Source organism: Myotis lucifugus, unplaced genomic scaffold (assembly GCF_000147115.1).
Source record: "Myotis lucifugus unplaced genomic scaffold, Myoluc2.0 scaffold_3, whole genome shotgun sequence".
In the NCBI taxonomy this organism is placed as follows: Eukaryota; Metazoa; Chordata; class Mammalia; order Chiroptera; family Vespertilionidae; genus Myotis; species Myotis lucifugus.
The window spans coordinates 12,058,085-12,076,876 of record NW_005871051.1 but is presented as its reverse complement, the minus strand read 5'-3'; the positions used below and the strand labels follow the sequence as shown (position 1 = coordinate 12,076,876).

At 36.4% G+C, this 18,792-nt stretch overlaps 1 protein-coding gene across 6 annotated transcripts in view; it reads right to left on the bottom strand.

The window, feature by feature from the left end:
- The window catches only part of MAP2 (microtubule associated protein 2), a 234,166-nt gene that overhangs the window by 14,756 nt on the left and 200,618 nt on the right, over positions 1-18,792 (bottom strand). For 3 of the 6 annotated variants that reach the window (XM_023760810.1, XM_023760822.1, XM_023760814.1), the window contains 6 exons: positions 13,526-17,245; positions 13,119-13,325; positions 12,816-12,950; positions 9,925-9,986; positions 6,226-6,396; positions 4,687-4,834 (listed from right to left, as the gene is read on the bottom strand). In XM_023760810.1, the coding sequence (XP_023616578.1) occupies positions 4,687-4,834; positions 6,226-6,396; positions 9,925-9,986; positions 12,816-12,950; positions 13,119-13,325; positions 13,526-17,245 (4,443 nt within the window). The remainder of the gene's footprint in view (positions 1-4,686; positions 4,835-6,225; positions 6,397-9,924; positions 9,987-12,815; positions 12,951-13,118; positions 13,326-13,525; positions 17,246-18,792) is intronic. The other 3 variants (XM_023760821.1, XM_023760830.1, XM_023760838.1) reach the window with 3 other exon arrangements.

The window sequence follows — 18,792 nt, the reverse complement described above, 5'->3', positions numbered from 1 at the left end:
AAAGCTCTCCTCAACGTATCCTTCTTCTCACAATTGTTAGCATCTATAATGCATTACGTTTCTGAAGTATTTAGAGTAGCTACGCTAAAAAATGTAAGCCTCCTCTTTTATGGTCATTACCTGGTATAGTTTTTTGAACATGCATTGCTGTCAATGCAAGAATAAAACTTGAGTTTTGCTTATTTTTCTTAAGTCTATTATGAATGTGTCAAAAACTGTTTTTTTTACCTGGGTAATCATTAGTCATATGGATCTGCCATTAGTTGCAAAAAGAATCTGCCCTTAATCTTATGTGGGTTCATATTTACTGAAGTTCCCTCAAATACTATGCAGACCATTGCTCTGTGCAGTAACTTCATTCTGATATCCAGGTGGACATTCAATGTAAAACTGTGACTTAAATCACATACTTTTGGACTTTGTAGAAAATTATTGGATTACGTTTCAATGGTGTCCCCTCATCTTATATTGAAGAGCACTGTGAGTTGCAAATGTGTTTACTGAAAGCCATTCAATGATGTCAGACATTGTCTACAATATCATGTATTTTCTTTATAAGGAAAGTTCTTAGTTCTTAATACCAAAAAAAAAAGTCCATTTATCTCCTTAGAAAACTAGGATGTTTTTAACATTATATTCACAGTAAATCTTGTTTCTGATTGTGTTTTCTCCTCTACCCTCATTACTAGTTTGGTAATTTGAAGTCAAATCAATAATCTCTCATGGCCAATTATTCAAGATATTGCAAGATACAATTTTTTTTTTGGCCTCAATTTGACTTTAGCCTCACTTTATCATTTGACTCCTTTCCCCCATTCCTTATACTGTTTGCCTCATATTATCTTTTAAAATGTATTTTGAATGACATTTCAAACCTTTTTTTTGAAAGAATGATATAAATAAAAGTATACCTTACAAATTTCGAAACACTTTTGTGACCACCAAAATACCAACCAACCAACCAACTAAACAAACAAACAAAAACAAAATACAATAGCTAGAGGGACCTCTTATTATCCCTAATTTAAAAATGCGGACATTGAGGCTCATTTACCCAGACAATATTAAATTCTAGCTTCTTAATATTTTTTAAGTTTTTCTTCTTAAATATACTTTTTATTGATTTTAGAGAGGAAGGGAGAGGGAGAGAGAGATAAAAACATCAATGATGAGAGAGAATCACTGATGGGCTGCTTCCTGCAGGCCCCCTACTGGGGATAGAGCCCACAACCCAGGCATGTGCCCTGCCTGAGAATTGAACCATGATCTCCTCATAGGTCGTCGCTCAACCACTATGCAACACCGCCTGGGCTATTTATTTTTTTCTTAACATAAAAATCTTTTCTCTTAGAATAATACATTGATTTCATTTATAGACCACTTATTTACATTATTTACATTGATTATACAAACTCTTTTGTTGTATTTTATAGAAAGGACATGATTTTTATTTTTTACTACTGAGTATGTGGTACTTTGTAAAAATCAATGAATCTTCTAGAAATCCTGTAGAGAGGATAAAGATATGACTCATTAAGTTTTTAAAAAAATATATTTTATTGATTTTTTACAGAGAGGACAGGAGAGGGATAAAGAGTTAGAAACATCGATGAGAGAGAAACATCGACCAGCTGCCTCCTGCACACCTCCTACTGGGGATATGCCCGCAACCAAGGTACATGCCCTTGACCGGAATCAAACCTGGGACCTTTTAGTCCACAGGCCGACGCTCTATCCACTGAGTCAAACCGGTTAGGGCAATGACTCATTAAGTTTAAACCAATGAAGGGAAAAGGACATAGAGTCATCTAATGTAATTGACCATTGTTGCAGGAAGTTCTTCCTGAGAAGGGGGACAATTAATATTTGCTTAAATATTTACAAGGTAGTGAGCTCCACAGAGCTTCTAAGATAATTGCGATGTATAGGCAACATAGAGCTACTCACTGGTCTAGGTTTAATTTCCTGGAGAAACAGAATAATTTTATTTCCTCTTTCAGTGAACAGTTTTCACATATTAATTGAAAGTTGCCCTATGTCCTTTTGGTTTTGTAATAAAAGGGCAAAACAGGTAAACTCTTCAACTAACAATATGAAATGAGATATGAAAAGACTGAAGTGATAAATCAGTGTGCATTCTGTTTATTTTTGTTTGTTTAACTTTATAGAGATTAAGCTGATATAATATTTTCTATGTGAATAACAATTTTTACTAAAGATATTTTTAAAAATAAGAGTCATTGCTATACTTTTAGAAAAAGGCTTTAAGCTTTGGAAAACTAAAGAATAAAGGTTTTGAGTTACATCTGGAGAATGAGGGGGGGAAATCACTAATATTATGCCATTAACACTGCTGTTCAATAGATATAATCATTTTTATTGTAATAAGTGATGATCTAGTCATCAAAATGACACATTTGATGTGTCATTTGATGTTTCTTATATGTTCTGAAATTTGAAAAGGTTAAATTTTTAAAAAAATATATTTTATTGATTTTTTACAGAGAGAAGGGAGAGGGATAGAGAGTTAGAAACATCGATGAGAGAAAAGCATCGATCAGCTGCCTCCTGCATACCTCCTACTGGGGATGTGCCCACAACCAAGGTACATGCCCTTAACCGGAATCGAACCTGGGACCTTTCAGTCGCAGGCCGACACTCCATCCACTGAGACAAACTGGTCAAGGCTAAAAAGGTTAAATTTAAGATACAAAAACAACTAAAAAGGAGTGGGAGGGGGTGAGAGAGGTCAATGGGGGGAAAAGGGGACATATGTAGTACCTTCAACAATAAAGATTAAAAAATTTAAAATATTTACAAGTTACTTTATTAAATGGCACCCCCATTTATCTTGTCAGCTCCTCAATGACAATGTCTTTTCCTCCTTTGGGGCTAAATGAACTTCCGGTATAGCATTGTTCCTTTCAAATCTTTTCAATAGCTGTACCAACTGCCAGAATATTTTTGTGTGCAGTTAAAAAGATGACAGGCAAATCACACTCTTCTAATTGTCCCTGTGCCTTTTAGCTATTGCTATGTGGAGATGAAACAAACCCTTTCCTTAGAGTATCAGTTATGTTCATTATCAAATAATACAATGCAACATGCTTATGTAAGTAAAGTTAGAAAATCAAAATAGATTGACTCAGAACAAAAAAGCAATTTATATGCAGATACATTTTAAAGGGCAGAGCACAGTGGCTTGAAGTTGTAGATTTATGGAGGAAGTACCATTTGTTTCCATAGCAACAAATGGAAGCATGATTCATGGTATACATTTGGGGAGTACTTGATACATTTGTCTTGTCTTAACACCCCGGGGTTATGCCCAATTCCAACTCCAGATATCTGAGCTGAAGTCTTATCTCTGGAGATGACTAACTCTTAAATGCATTCTTTCCAATTTCATTTGAACACTTTATTTTTGCTAAGGAAAAAAGAGTTGTAATGCTTTCAAAGTTTTCCTAGCACATATTTCAAAGGATGTTAATACTTCATGAAGCTAAATGATGTAGAGCACAATTGCTCTAATATAACAAACATTTTCATTGTAGACAAAAGCACTGTTTAAATGTCATGGTTACATTTCAAGTGGGCTAATTACTAAAAATTTAATAAAAAGTAAGTGGTGAAGTCAACTCTAATGTGATAGCAGTGGCAATTTCCACCATTTTGTAATAGATCTTAATGACAGATACTATTTTTTCAAACGTTTCCACCATTTTGTAATGATTTTTAAGTTACAGAGATACTGTACGATTTTCCAAGGGATTCTATAGAGCAATTCTCTGGAACTATTTCTTCCAAATAAATATAGAGAAGACTTTATGAGGACAGGTTGTGAAATGATCAGTGGGCTGACAGCCAAATTCAACCACTTACTAGCTGTATAGCATTGGACAAGTTACACTTTCTAAAAAGTTAGAAGATTTAATGAGGTTATTAATACCTAACCATTAGCTTTGTTAATTAAATTGCGTGGAAAATGTGTCTTAAGATTTTAGCATCTCCATGTCTCAATAAATGGTAGCTATTTTTGGCGTAATAGAAACATATTTGTGAAGGTAATTTGAACCCAGGCTTTACTGGATAGTCTCAGTAGCAACACAACACATAAGTAGGTAATGAATGATTAGAACATTTTTATAGTCTTTACATACACGGTGATAACTACCAACCAGTACATGATGGGCCATCAGTCTAAAGAAACTGAAGCTCTGGCACAGAACATGCTCTGTTTACAGCCTGATTGGAAGGCAAATTCTTAACAAATTGAGCAGGATCCTAGGTTTTGATTGTTGACTTTCCAGTTAGATTTTAAGGGTTAAGTTTCTATAGCTATATATTTTCTAAACACCCGACTACAGGTTTTCTTCATTACTTCTTTCAAATTTATTTTTACTCTAAATGTGAAAGAAGAGGGAAATATATTCTGAGAAAAACAACTTTGTCCCAATCCCATTTAATGAATAACAAAGCAGTATGTACTCATTTCCTCCATGAATCGTTTTGACTCAAACAGTTCTTAGGACCCCTCAACAGTCTAAATTTCCTGATCCTCAGGACAAATGCAATCTTATTTTAAAGCAAGTTTTGACAAATGTAAGGCATACACACGTAAGTTCTGCTCTACTTATGGGATTTTAGGAACATGATTAGAAAGGAAGACAAACCAAAAGAACCTACTAGTGGTCCGCCGTGCTGAAGAGGAGAAGGAACTGTTGAGAGAGAAGGAGTTCTCGTCTCTGTCTCCCGATACAGCTCTCCGAGGAGGGAGGATGGAGGAGGGTCTTGGCAGAGACGAGCGCTTTTCTGGGCTCTTGGTTACTCCATCCTGATGGGGGGGGGGGGGACACACAAAAGAACGTTGGATTCTTGTGAACCTTTATTTTTAATTATACAAGGTGTTTACATTGATCTGGCTATTTTTCCTCCTGTGCTGATAGATTAATTTCTTTAATACACACTACTGAATTTCACATGCTTATAAGCATTTCTACTTCAAAACTTATTTGCCTAGAGGTTTTTTAAAAATGGATTACTTTGGATTGAGTGTTAATAATTGATTATGAAGTTCCAATCCTAATTGATAATATAGACAAAATGAATTTACTCAAGTAATTTTAGTGAATTAATAATTTTACTGAAAAATCTACATTAGCATGATAATTTATTAATCAGAAAGGAATGGCAGTAGGGCATTGCATGCATAATATTCCTGATAATGACCCTTGCATACATTGTGCACTTATGTCATAGGAATTGGAAGCACTTTATATCCACTTCTGATTTAATTCTCAGCACAAAAATCATATGCATTTTATAGCCAAGGTGACAGGTTTAATCAGTTTATATAATTTTTTCAAGTTGGTAGGTAACAGAGGTTAGTATTAAATCCTGATGTGTCTGATGCCAAATCCAAACTCTCTACTGTATTGTCTATATATATACAAATGCCTAAGCGACCATCTGACCATTCAACTGTTCAACCGGTAGCCATGATGCGCACCGACCACCAGAGGGCAGATGCTCAACGCACAGGCATGGAAACATAGATCAGTCTGATGAATCTCAGAGAGAAGAGCGGGGGTGGGGTGGCGGGCGGGAAGAGATTAACCAAAAATCTTATATGTATACTAGAGGCCTGATGCATGGATTCATGCACCAGTGGGGTCCCGCGGCCTGGCCTGTGGGGATTGGGCTGAAACCATGCACCAGGCCTCCAACATCCACTGAGGGGTCCCGAATTGCAAGAGGGTACATGCCAGGCCGAGGGACCCTACCGGTGCACGAATCCACAGATTTGTGCACCGGGCCTTTAGTATATAATATAATTTGGTATTATTAGATTATGCAATATATATATATTAGATTGTGTGTGTATATATATATATATATATAGATATATATATATGTATATATATATATATATATAGATATATATAAAATATGCTACATGCAATATGTTTAATATATTTTGTTTGCATTTGAAATTTTATTAAATTTCAAATAAATAATAAATTAATAATGGGTTTCTAGTTTTTTAATGGTTAGACTATTCATAGCTGCTCAAGCTTTTAATTTGTATTTGTTTTTCATAAAGGTCTATTATTTAAATGTCACCCCAGTCAGAATTTAAAGTGTTTGCTTTCATTCATTTATTGAATCCTGTCCTCTTCCCAAATTATATTCCTTTCTGCGCCTTTGACTGACCTGCTGCCTTACCTTGTTCCCTGATTCTGAGTATGGCAAACGGTCTGTGGAGCCCGCTGAGGAGGGCTGTATTAAAAAACTGTCAGAAAATGTAGTCCTTTTAGTTGGACTAGGGCAGGCTGAGCTGCATCTTGGGGACTTTGTGTTACCCTGTAAGGCAGGAATCTTTGACAAGGTAGAATTCTAGCCATGAAAGAAAACAAACAAAAGCACAAAATAAACCAAACTATGAAATAAAAGGAAAATTTAAAAATGTATAAACATATAAAAAATTAAATGTATATTTTTAATAAGAACACATGATAAATGGTTATAAATGATGACAAAGATGTATATTTATATGAGAATGAGAGATTTTCATTGAACACCTCTTTTAAACTTAGGAATACTCACATATGAGAATATAGATTAAAGTATTCTTTATGCATTCTATGTATAAAGTCTCTGATTAATCCATAGATCTTACATGATACTATCTTGTGAGTTTGTTGGAATTGTTCCTTTGATAAACATCCTTTGATAAACATAGCTCTTAAGATGTATATATAACTAATATTGTGGTCACATTTCAATAACTTTAGAACAAGGTATAAGCCCGGCCAGTGTGGCTCAGTGGTTGAGCATCGACCTATGAACCAGGAGTTCAAGGTTTGATTCTCAGTCAGGGCACATGCCTGGGTTGCGGGTTCGATCCCCAGTGGGTTGTATGCAGGAGGCAGCCAATCAATGATTCTCTCTCATCATTGATGTTTCTATCTCTCTCCCTCTCCCTTCCTCTCTGAAATAAAAAAAAAAAACCAACAAAAAAATAAGGTATATTTAAAATCTAATAATTAAAATCTTTTTAAGTTGAGAAAATATGTATTTTAGATTATATACATTGATTTCATCAGAAAACTGCAGAGTTTATATATGAGTTTATTTTATGAGTAAAATGCAAACTGGGGATTAAGTTATGCCATACAATTCATAACATTTTTACTCATGGGCCACAGTTTGTATGATGTGTTATAAATTCCAAAAATGAAAGTCAGCACTGAAGAGACTGCCCATAAAAATCCAAGACTGAATTTGTAGGTGCTGATAACCCAGGGGGAGATTGTGGGCAAGTTTAAGTAAGTGGGTTGGATGCCAATGGTTTTGAAAGTAAGCTATGCTGGCATGCCCAGTGTCTCTTGGGAAACTCTATTAAATATGCAGACAAGTACGACAAAGCCAAGGATATTTTATCTTCAAATAATTAATATGATTTAGTTGTTTAAAAATAGCACTTGAAACTGAGATTTTTTTTTATCTCAAGTTTCTGTAGCCACTTTAACAGGCAGAACTTGTCACTGGTTGCACAATTCACTTCCCGTTTGACAGAGCCAGCACCTTGTCTGGGAAGTGTTAGCAGGGTCAGCAGAAGTCATTTTTAATTTTTATTGATGCTACCCACAAAATAGTGAATTTCAAAAGTGTGAATATAGGAAAGAAAACTGAGTGACTGAATTGCCACAAATTATAAAAGAAAACTATTAATTTGATGCTAAAAACAAAATAAAATGAACAAACAAAAAATCAAAATGAAATGAAGGTTTAAGGTCAGGATCACAATAAAGGTCAATTGAAAAATTGGCGATAACTGTTCTGATGGGTGTGCTGAATATCAGAGAAAAATAAAAGTTTATCTTAGGGTTTTAGGAAACAGAAAAAAATGAGGTTACAAGGAAGGAAAAAGAGGGATGTTAAATGAAAAACAGCTGGAAAGAAAGGTGGTCTAATTTTCCTCAGAAAAATGAGGTGGGTATTTACAAGGGAAAAAGGTTCATTTTTGTGTCAGAAGATGTGTATGGTTTCTGTCTTACGCGTAAGCATTGAATGTCAATTCCTGCTGAATTATTTAAAGGCAAAGGCACTTTAAGAAAATTTCCTAAACATTTTTCAAACAATGTACATGGAAACATTCTTTCCCTAATGAGGGAAAGCTCAAATTTACTTTCCATATCTGCTGCCAAAGATTTCCACCTTTCAAATAATAATAACAACAACAACAATAGCAATTATCACTGTTAAATACTATGTTCTAGGCACTATTTTATAAAATTACTATATTTAATATTTACAGTTAACTTATGATATAGGAATTTTTACTCCTTCCATTATTTTTTGGAAATGAAGACACAGGAAGAAAAGGTAATATAGTTAATATTGGACCTGGTCTGTTCTAGCCCTGCTCTTAAACACCACAACTGACTAGCTGCTCATCAGAAACAGAAAGTGAAGGTATACAAATCTTAAAATCACAGTGTTTTCAAAATAAACACTAATATTTACCAAAGCAATAAATGGATTCTGTTGCTTGCCATATGTTCAAGACTATAAACATCTACATAAAAATTAAATAAATATATCTATTTATGTTTTTATCAACATAAAGCTCCTTGTGTTCAGGATTATATAAAAGTCTGGCTGTTATTAAAAATGAATTCCTATTTTTCACAATAAATAAAAAGTGGAAATCTAAAATCTTACTTGTTTTTAAAAAGCTAAACAAAGAATTGTGATTCATGTATCATACATGTTGGCGAAGAACACTGTGATATGTTACTAATTAACATAATTCAAATGATCTGTTGTAATTTTAGGATTTTATTAGTACTCTTTACAATTTTTCTTTCAATAAGAAAAGTCATGTTGACTTCGGTCTTTTGAAAGTTTTAAAAATATGGTTAATAATATAAAAATAAAGTTCATAAAATAAAAACTAAAAAAGATTTTAAACATATAAAGAAGTTAAATATTATCAATACAACCAAATTAGAACAATAAGATATTTCATCTTCATAACTTGAGAAATATAGAAAAAGTATAGGAATAACTAGTAACCATGGTGAACGTGGGCACTTTTATATACAGCTGGACATAAAAGTCAGTAGAATCTTAATGGAGGATAATCTGATAATCTCCATCAAAAACTTTATATATGGACCTTCTTCTTGAAACAATAATTTCACTATAGGGAATGCACAGGGATGCATTTATAGGATTGAGCAAAAAATGATTTCTGCATAGTAATGTTGCTAAAAATTAACAAAAGTATAGTTTGAATAATAGGGAGTTGATTAAGTATATACTATGAATAAATAAAATGCAATGTGATATAGTCATTAAGAGAATGTATAAGAATGTTCAGTGACATGGAATTCTGTTTACTGCTTAATTAAACAACTGATACGCTGTGCTTTTGTTATTAAACCTACAAATGTGTAGAAAAAAACTAAGATTTTACATCAAAATGGTAACTGTAGTTGTCTTTAGATAAAGGGGTTAATAATATATTTTTACTAACTTTTGCTCATCTACATGCTTAATTTGCTCAGATTCTTATTTGGTAGACATAAATATGTATTATAAAATTTAATTTTGTGTTGATTATAATGGTTTATCTTGAATCTATGAAAAATAAATAATTGGGCTCCCTCCTTTTTACCAGATCATCGTGCTGTTTCATATGTTTTGTCTTCCTAATAAAGAGCAGCCTTCACCAACGACAAGTCATCCCAGAAGACATTAAGACATGCCCGAATGCCACCCAGAATCATTCTGATTTACAATGACAGCTAAGAGTAAACAGCTAAAGTCTAAATTATATCTAAAGTTAATAAAACATGGCCACTAATACCAAGAGGAGCTACAAGTGAAGAACAGGGAGAAAGTTATTTTACTCACAGAGACTTTGTCCTTTGCCTGTTTAAATACACTGGGAACCTGATAGGATTCACCACCTGCTGCTGTGGGAGAGAGAAGACACAGATGACCCCAAACTTAATGGCTAACCACCACACACATGCTTTTCTCAATACACTTTGGACATTCAGTTGTGTCAACAGCCTAATGCAAAGCAAAATTCTGCTTATTTTGAGACTCAAACTCAGTAACCTAAAGAAACCTGAATAATAACAACACTCCACTATACGGTGTGCTCATTAATATAGCCCAGGGTTTTCCAAAGCACAGGTAAGCACACCAAATAATTTTCTACTGGTTACCAATGTTATCTTTAAATTACTACTACATGAGGATAGATCCTTTAGAACGGGAGTCACAGAATAGCAATCTGAACGCTATGGAATTTAAGGAAAAGGGGACTGGCTGGTTTCTCCAGTTGGCATGATATAAAAAAGAGAGCTCATGAAGATTCCCAAACCCTCTTTTTGTAGCCATTGGCATACCCACAGGTACTTCTGCCTTTCATATTCCAAACTCTCTTTGGTCAGCCAACCCCTTTTCCCTCTGCACCCTTTCATTTCACAATATGAATGACACACTTGATCGATGTGAAACATATCACATGAGCAGAGAAGGGAAGAAAAAGAGGTTGTCAAAGAGAGAAAACATGAGAGAGCTTCGACTTCGGTAATATAGAACATGCCCTACACATGAACTTACTGAATGAAATCATTACCACATCTGTTACTGCTGTTTTTCTTGCTACTCGTTTATACTTCTGGTGTCAATTTGAAACTCCATTATCTCCAGCATATTTTCTGTCGATGACTTACCTGACTTGACTTTAAATATCTCTCATGACTGAAAACAATCCTTTGTGTTTTGGAAAATGATCTGCATTTAAAAGTTGTGCTTAAAATTAAAGAGGCAAGCTTGCGTATTTACTTCCTCCTTAATCTTCTTTCATAAAAGAGAAATCCCCAGTGGGGGGCAGAAGAATATTTATCCTTATAAGCATTTCGAATGAGTTTCAGAAAGTTCCTTATGCCATCTGCAGCTCTAACACAAAAATAATAACTGTCTACAATATGCTACATGCTATTTAGGATTGGCTAGTAAGATTATTCACAGATTCTGGAACTGATTTTTTTTTTTTTTATAGGAAGAAGCTGTGGAAATGATGTATCCTTACTATTTCTATTTTTTTCAAATTTCTGTGCCATAGAGTTTGCTACAAGCCAATGTCACCCTGTTTGGTGTATGCTTTCTGCTTGAGTATGAACCTTTGAATAGACTAAGGAAGATCCTAATTAGTACAAAGATCTTGAATAGAAATGACATGTAGGTACTTCACCACGCCATTTGACATTTCCTCTGAAATTCCACAATCCTGATATATTCTTTCATCCTTTCAGGTAGAATAAAGGATTTTTATGCCCAAACCAAGAGTTTCTGCCTGCCCAAGTATCTGGCTAACTAGAAGAAAAATTGAAGGTTTAATGAAAAATGATCCAATATGTGGATATAAGATTTAGAGATGGCATATCAATTCCTAACTATTAAATAGATTCTCATCCTGAATCTTTATTATCAGTGTTTGTGCACAATTATAAGTCTTCCACTTACAAATACCACCTTTGAGACTAGTTCTTGAAGAAAAGCACATTAAACGATTCCGATATGAAGGACACAAATACAAAATACTTGAGATTATTAGCAGCTACCACAAAACCATCAATAACCTGGATATTTTTTTTATAAAGGTTAATGCTGCTCTTAACATTTAAATCCATCTGAATGTTTATAAAAAGGCACGTCTAATGTATAATGGAAAGCAAAATATTCCTTCCTGATTTAGCAATCTGATACCTAATTTTGTAGACTGCATGTATGCCACTTAACAAATGCTAAAATGAAATATATCATAAATTAAGATTATCATAATATAATTATACATTTAAATAAATACTTAATACTATAATTTAGGAATGGAGTTTGCATTATAGATATTTTATGGCTTTTATATGATTTGTAACATGCTGTGCTCCTTCACTCCATCACTTTTTCAACAGTAAAAAAAAAAGTATATTTGAAGAAGAAAAAAATAAGAAGTCAGTAAAATAGAAATACACCTAAACTCTAAGAAATGTTGTGGGGAGAGAGAGTATTATCTTTGATTACTGAACACTGAATTATATAGGACCCAACACATTTAAGAAAAGCCCAATGGTGAAATGTTAGCTGAGAGATACATACAGTAGATTGAAAAACCTTTATAATTTGCGAATCTGAGAAATAAAATCTGAGGAGATTACCAGATAATTTCATTTTCTTTTTCTTCCCCCTCTTTCATCCAAAGCAAAGTAATTTTGCAATCACTATTTTAACTCAGATTTGCTTTTCATTTTCAATCTCTAAATCACTATGCATTCTTGGTGGTTTTTAGTAAGTTCATCAACATCAGTAACAGATTTGGCAGTAACAATTTAGAAAATAGGACAAATACGTATGGGTTTAAGCATGAGGGAGATAAATAAGCAAAATAATGAGAATGCATACCACGGTTATATTCATCGCCATCGTCTAACCAAACACACAGAATGAAAATAGGAATCCCCAGAACGTGACACTAGAGCACAATGCCAAGATACAATCACTGTTAAGTCTGAGCATGACAAAGAAACAGATGGTCATGACCTCTTCTGCAGGGAGGGAAAAAAAAAAAGAATAATGATACAAAACACGTAATAGCTGAAATCGTTCACGACTACTGAGATATTTTTGGAAGAAAAATAAAACGAAGAAGCTGCTACGGTAATGAAATTTAAAAAACAAAAACAAAACAAAACATGTCTATGTTTGCCAGCCACATTGCAGAATTGAACAGTCACCTGTCGTTTTCCGCTTAACACAGGAGAGATGAGTTGGTCTAGTATATTTGATAGCAGGTTTTAAAATGAATTTCCTGGAGGGAGAGTGGGCCTGAACTTCTGTTTTTTTAGCAAGTTCAGCCTTCTTATAAACTGCTATGAATAAGAAAACAAAAAAGCACACCATCAGGAGAAAATAAACACTTGGAGCAAAACCGAACAAAATTTCATTACATAGTTACCACTGTTAGAAGTTTCTTCTATAAAAAGAGTAATAACGAATTACTTCACAAACATTTTTAAAGAAGTGATTGTTAAATGAACCTTTTTTCCTTCTCACTTCATCTCTGGAGACTGTGCTAGGTTCCTTTTTAGCTACTTTTCTTTCAGGAGTGGAAATTCTGCCTCTCCCGGTTTTAAAAGGCTTTTCTTTTCTATGTTTCTCGAGAGATGGTCTCCGAGCTTCCTTTCCAGCTTTCTCCTCTTTAGGAATAGTTTCTAACTGTTCTGTCATGATGCTCCTATCATCATCTGCGAATCAAAGCAAATCATGACAACAAGAACAACAAGAAGAACATTAGTAACAAGTGTACAGAAGCCTTCATCCATTGAACAAAATGCAAAATAAAGAGACAAAGGGGCGTTTTTAAATGTTTAAAATGAAAAAAAAAATCCATTAGGTTATGGGATTTTCTTTGGGAGCAGAAAATTAAAAAAAAAAAATAGCACACCTTGAGTGTCCACCCAGAGGCTGTCAGCATCCATGATGGAGTCGTCAATGGTGGTCTCGTCTTTGTAATCATCATAGGTTTCCGTCTTGTATTCTGAAAGCCCAGCCACTTCTCTCTCAGGGGAAGCCGGAGCCTTGGGGGCGCCATCCTTGGGTTCTGCCTGGGCTTCCGCTGCCTCTTCTACTTCAAGCTCTTCCTCGGCATGAGGGGATGGTCTCCTCTCCACCTCTGGCTGCTCCAGGGCTGCAAAACGCACGCTGTGGGAACCGGACTCGCCTTCATCAGTTGTGGTCTGCACTACAGTGATGAAGTCATCCTCAATGGTCACAACAGACTCGATCACTCCTTTGTGTTCACCTGGGCAGGCCTCCACAAATTCCTCCCTGACACTCGGGACACCCACGTCAGTAATCTGAAGGGTGTCTGAGCGAAAAAGCAGTTTATCATATTCTCCCCGTGCTTCTATCTCTTCTTCCTCATTTTGAGCTTCTGCTGGTTCAGCCCCGACAGCTTCAAGCAACGGCTCTGTAACATCAGAGGGTGTGATGGAGATACCTGGGGTCTCTTTGCTTTCTTCTTTGGGTGGCTGAATAGATTCCAACTGGACATCCGCTCTCTCATCCTCGGCTAACTCAGCCTCTGACACAGCAGGTGCACAAGGGACTTCCACAGACAATTTGATGGCAATCTCGTCTTGAATTAGAGAAGATTCCGGGGAGGTTTCCTTCTTGCCCTCCTCGGGCTTCAAGGACTCCATGGTCAGGCTTTCGTGTTCACCACTGGACTCGTAGGACTCTTCTTTGTCCACAGCCTCCTGGTGTACCAAGTCAGGCTTGGCCACCTTCTCCTTGACTTCTGTCTCACTGACTTTGGTGCCTTCTCTCATGTGGCCTGACTCAACACCCATAAACACACCTGCCTCCTGAGGCGTCCCGGATAAGAGAGTGAGGTCCTGTGTAGCCTCGAATTTAGGCTCTGTTGACTTTGCAGCATCTATGTTTAGCCCTGAGGCCATCTGTCCAAACTCGCTGATTTTAACATCTAAGTGACCCTGCTCAGCTTTCTTTGCAACAAAATCCAGTTCTGATCCAGCTTTTTTGGATTGTTCTGCTTCAGCTACCTCTGGCACTGAACTGAGACCTTTCTCGGCCATGGCAGATGATGCATCTTTTGATACTGTCAGTTCTTTGGCCAAAGCATGCTCGTAGGTTATTCCTAATCCAAATGTTTCAACTTTGTCACCAGCCTCTTCGGATTCCCGGGCATGTTCTTTTGAATCAGTATGTTCTTCACTCTTTTCTAGTACAGTGTCCAGCTTATCATTTGCTTTCCTCTCCTGATCAAACTCCCTACTCAGTCCTGATTGTGGAGATGCTTCTTTCTCAGCACTGAACTCATCTCTGACTCTTCCGGCAGCTGCCAATTTTACTTCAACCAATGAAAGGTCTGTGGCCACATCTCTTCGCACTTTATCATCAGTGCCTTCGTAAAAGGAACCACTCTCTCCTGATAAATTCTCACTGTCTTGAACAGGTGATGGGAGTGGGACCGTGTATTTATTGAACACACAGTAACCCATGTCTTCGAGCTGACTGTCTGTTTTAACAATGACGTGGTTTTCATCGGTGACAGGGGGCAAGCCAGTACGATTCTCCTCAATGACATTCCCTGATGGGACTGATTTCCTCCTGCCAACCTCAGTGTCTGCACTCACAGAAGCTAGTCTTGATCTTGTGCCTGCCAGATCTAGCATTTCAGGCAGGTCAGGGGCCATGACAGTACCATTTTTGTAATAATCTTGGGCTAGGAATGGCGATTCACACACTGTCTCGACTTGAGTATTTCCCTCTCCGGCAGCTTTTTCTCCCTGTATCTGTTCTTCTTCCTCTTTGCTTTCTATTGGGAAGCAAGGGGCCTTCTCCACTGCTGGGGTAGTGGCTGGAAGGTAATCATCCCCTTCGTCCATACTTCCACTGGTGTTGGTTAGAATATCAGAAGCCAGAGGAGAAAGATCATGCCCCCGACTAAAGTTAAATCCAAGGGCTATGGAATCCAGGCAAGACATGGGCAAATTGATTGACATGCTTCTTTGTTCTATTGCAGACCTACCACCGAGTCCTAAACTCCTGCTTAGTGTCAAATCATCCTTATTCTTACTATGGAGATCCCTTTTCTCCCCATATACTTTTGGATCAATAGTAAACATTCTTTCTTGAGGAGAACTGGGCTCCTCAGGTAAATCAGGTGGATAACTCTTTGCAAGAGTGCTATACCCTGCTTCTTGTGCTGGAGCACCGGGCTGGGGTTCTTTACCTGCCTGAAGTCCCTTGTCACCATATTGATGCATGGGAGATACAGTATCAAAAGGCTCTTGGGCACTTTCTCTTGTGTCACTCAGTTCATAGTAATCACTTCCTGGCTGGAAGCTTTTTGTCACTTCTTCTTTCAAGGCAGATGTTTCAAAGTACTTGGACATTCCTGACTTATCTTCATAAAATGGCATGTCAAGCTCAGCTAATGTTGCAGCCCCGACTCCTTCAACTCTATTACCTTTGTCAGCAACCTTTTCTTCAAACAGATCCTCGATAGCATTCTTCTCACTTAGCACAGCTGGTTCCTTCTCCAGTGCTTTAGAGGCCATGGCTGAACTTGTAACTGCTTGCTCCAAACTCTCAGGGAATGACTCCTGTTTTAATGTGGTCGGCTGTTGGCTTTTCTGTTCTTCTTTGGAGAAAGTATGCTCTGTGGAGGGCTGAATTACACCTGTTTCTTTGTCTTTTGGTTTGGGGGCTTCACTCTCTTTCAGCATGGTTTCTTTGTCAGGAATGGTTGTCTTTTCCTCAAGCTTCAGCTGAGACTCCTTTTCAGTAAGTGAAGATTCCTGGCCACTAAGGGTGGGCATCTCTTTTTTCTGCACACTTTCTTGCTTTATTGCTCCTTTTTCTTCTTCCAAAACTTTCTCTGGGACACATTCTTCTACGTCCAGAATGTGGGCCTCTTTGGGTGAGGGAATTGCCTCCGAGGCTGGTACTTCTGCCATTTTGTAAGGTTTATCCTTATGGGGCTCTTCAACTTTAGAAGTGTCTTTGGCAGTCACTGGGCCACTGGTTTCTTCCAGAGATGTTTTGTCATCAGACTTTAATAGGGCAGGAGCAAAAGATGATGCTTCTTCAACTATTTCATTCTTCATAACATCTGAAGGGAGAGTGAAACTTCCACTGTGAAAAGGACTCGGCATGGGAGAATCAAATTGTTTCCCTTCCCATTTGGGGATATCCTCAAATACATCATTTTTCCTCATGGGTGTTAGAGGGCCAGGAGATATCGGAGCCACTAAACCCCACTCATCCTTTTTTGTTTCCATTGGCAATTCGATGAACCAGTCCTTTTGTTCTTTTGGAACTGGGGTTTCTGGAGGGAGGTCAATACCAGGTACCACTAGGCTTGGTTCTGCCTTCTGTTTCGAGTCTTCTAGGCCGGCACCCAGAGTGTGCCCAAACAGAGTGAGAGGCACTCTTCCTTCTTCTGGGCCTCGTCTGTCCTTTTTATCTGAGGACATTTCAGTTGTCTCAGGCTGAGAAACTAAGGCAGCATGTTTAAGATCTTCACCAGGCTTACTTTGATTCTCTAACTCCTTTTCTTTCTTGTCTAATGGCTCAGGTAAAGAGGCAGTCAATTCCTGTTGATCATGGAACTCCATCTTCGGGGCTGTAAGTAAACCTGAAGTAATTGGGTTGATTTAAAAAAATAGGCAAGTGCTTTCAGGCAGTAAGCTTAAAATTATATTTTGAAATGACAAATGAATGGCAGGGTGAAAAGAAAAACTATGGAACATGCACACATGCTACCCATTTAAAAATCAATATGAAAATGTCAGGATTGAGATATATCTGTACTATTGCTAAAATGAGCTCTCATTGTGAATTAATGCCTACAGAAATTATAGAGTATATTTTGAATATTTTTTTGTCCTTTGTTTAGTCTCTTCTAAACAGAATGTGATATGAAGTGTAGTAGAAAGAATTTACATTCCTTCTTCAGATAAAAATTGTGAATTAAAGAATACTGAATATGTAGCTAATATTAGGGTGCAAAAGTCATATATACATATATATGTATATGTATATATAGGACTAAATATGGAAAAGGACCAATTTCTACTGAACTTATTGTTTTCTCATTTAAAAATAAATTGGTAGGCCATGGGCAGAGGTCAATTCATTTATAATAAAAGTTCATGATTTCAATGATCTTGATCAACAACTTTGGGGGGTATTGAACAATTACTGAAATAACTTTTTTTAAAATTCATTAAGATTAAATTTCAGCAATATTAATAAATATTTGTTATTGACTTTATATGGCCTAAGAATCGACAAGTCAATTTCTATCATGGATTCAAAATTCTTAATAAATATTACTTAGTCTTTATGATAAATATAAGAAAATCTGAATTATAATGTTAGTACTGGGAAGTCATATGAGTTACAAAATTTTAAAGAGTGTCGACTATACAATATCTTTCACTCCTTGATCATCACCTAATTCCTCATTCCCTGGAACACAATCAACTGGAAGCATCCACCAGTATTGCCTTTAGAGATGCTCCATAGGAATTAAATGACTCTTTCTTTTTAACTTGTTCACCAATCAAGAAGGCTTCAGAGTCTCACTTGTGTTTTAAGGTTAAAGGTAATTCACTGTGGTCACTAGGGCCAAATGTATTTATCTGGAAAATATTTGGGGGGAAAATAATAAAATCCAGTCATCTCTCGAAGAGCAAGTGTATGGATCATCATTACCTTATATGCTTGTGTGTCCTGTTGTAACAATAGAAAAAAAATAGTTTATGAACTTCTAATAAATATTAGATGAATGAAAACTCAAGAGATATGGGGATGACCAAAGGGGTTGGCTGCCATGGAAAGGAAATGATATGAGAAGCATCAGCAGGAGCTTTTAAGGAAACCAAACCAGTCCTCATGGAAGCATAAAAAAATAGAGCCAATTGCGGTTGCAAACAAAAAATGATTCTATCATTTAAGCCTCTCTGTGCGAAGTTCAACTCTGCGACTTGAAACAAAAGCATATGAATTGCTGTCCCCAAAATAAACAAATAAAAATATACATGTATTAGCAATGTGACTGGCAAACATTTGAGATGAGAGGGGGCGGAGGGACAAAAAGCTCACACAGCATCATCAGCCTGGCTGCAAAGCGTATTGTATCATGGCAAAGTAAAACGAGGAATCAGCCGCAGCAGTGGA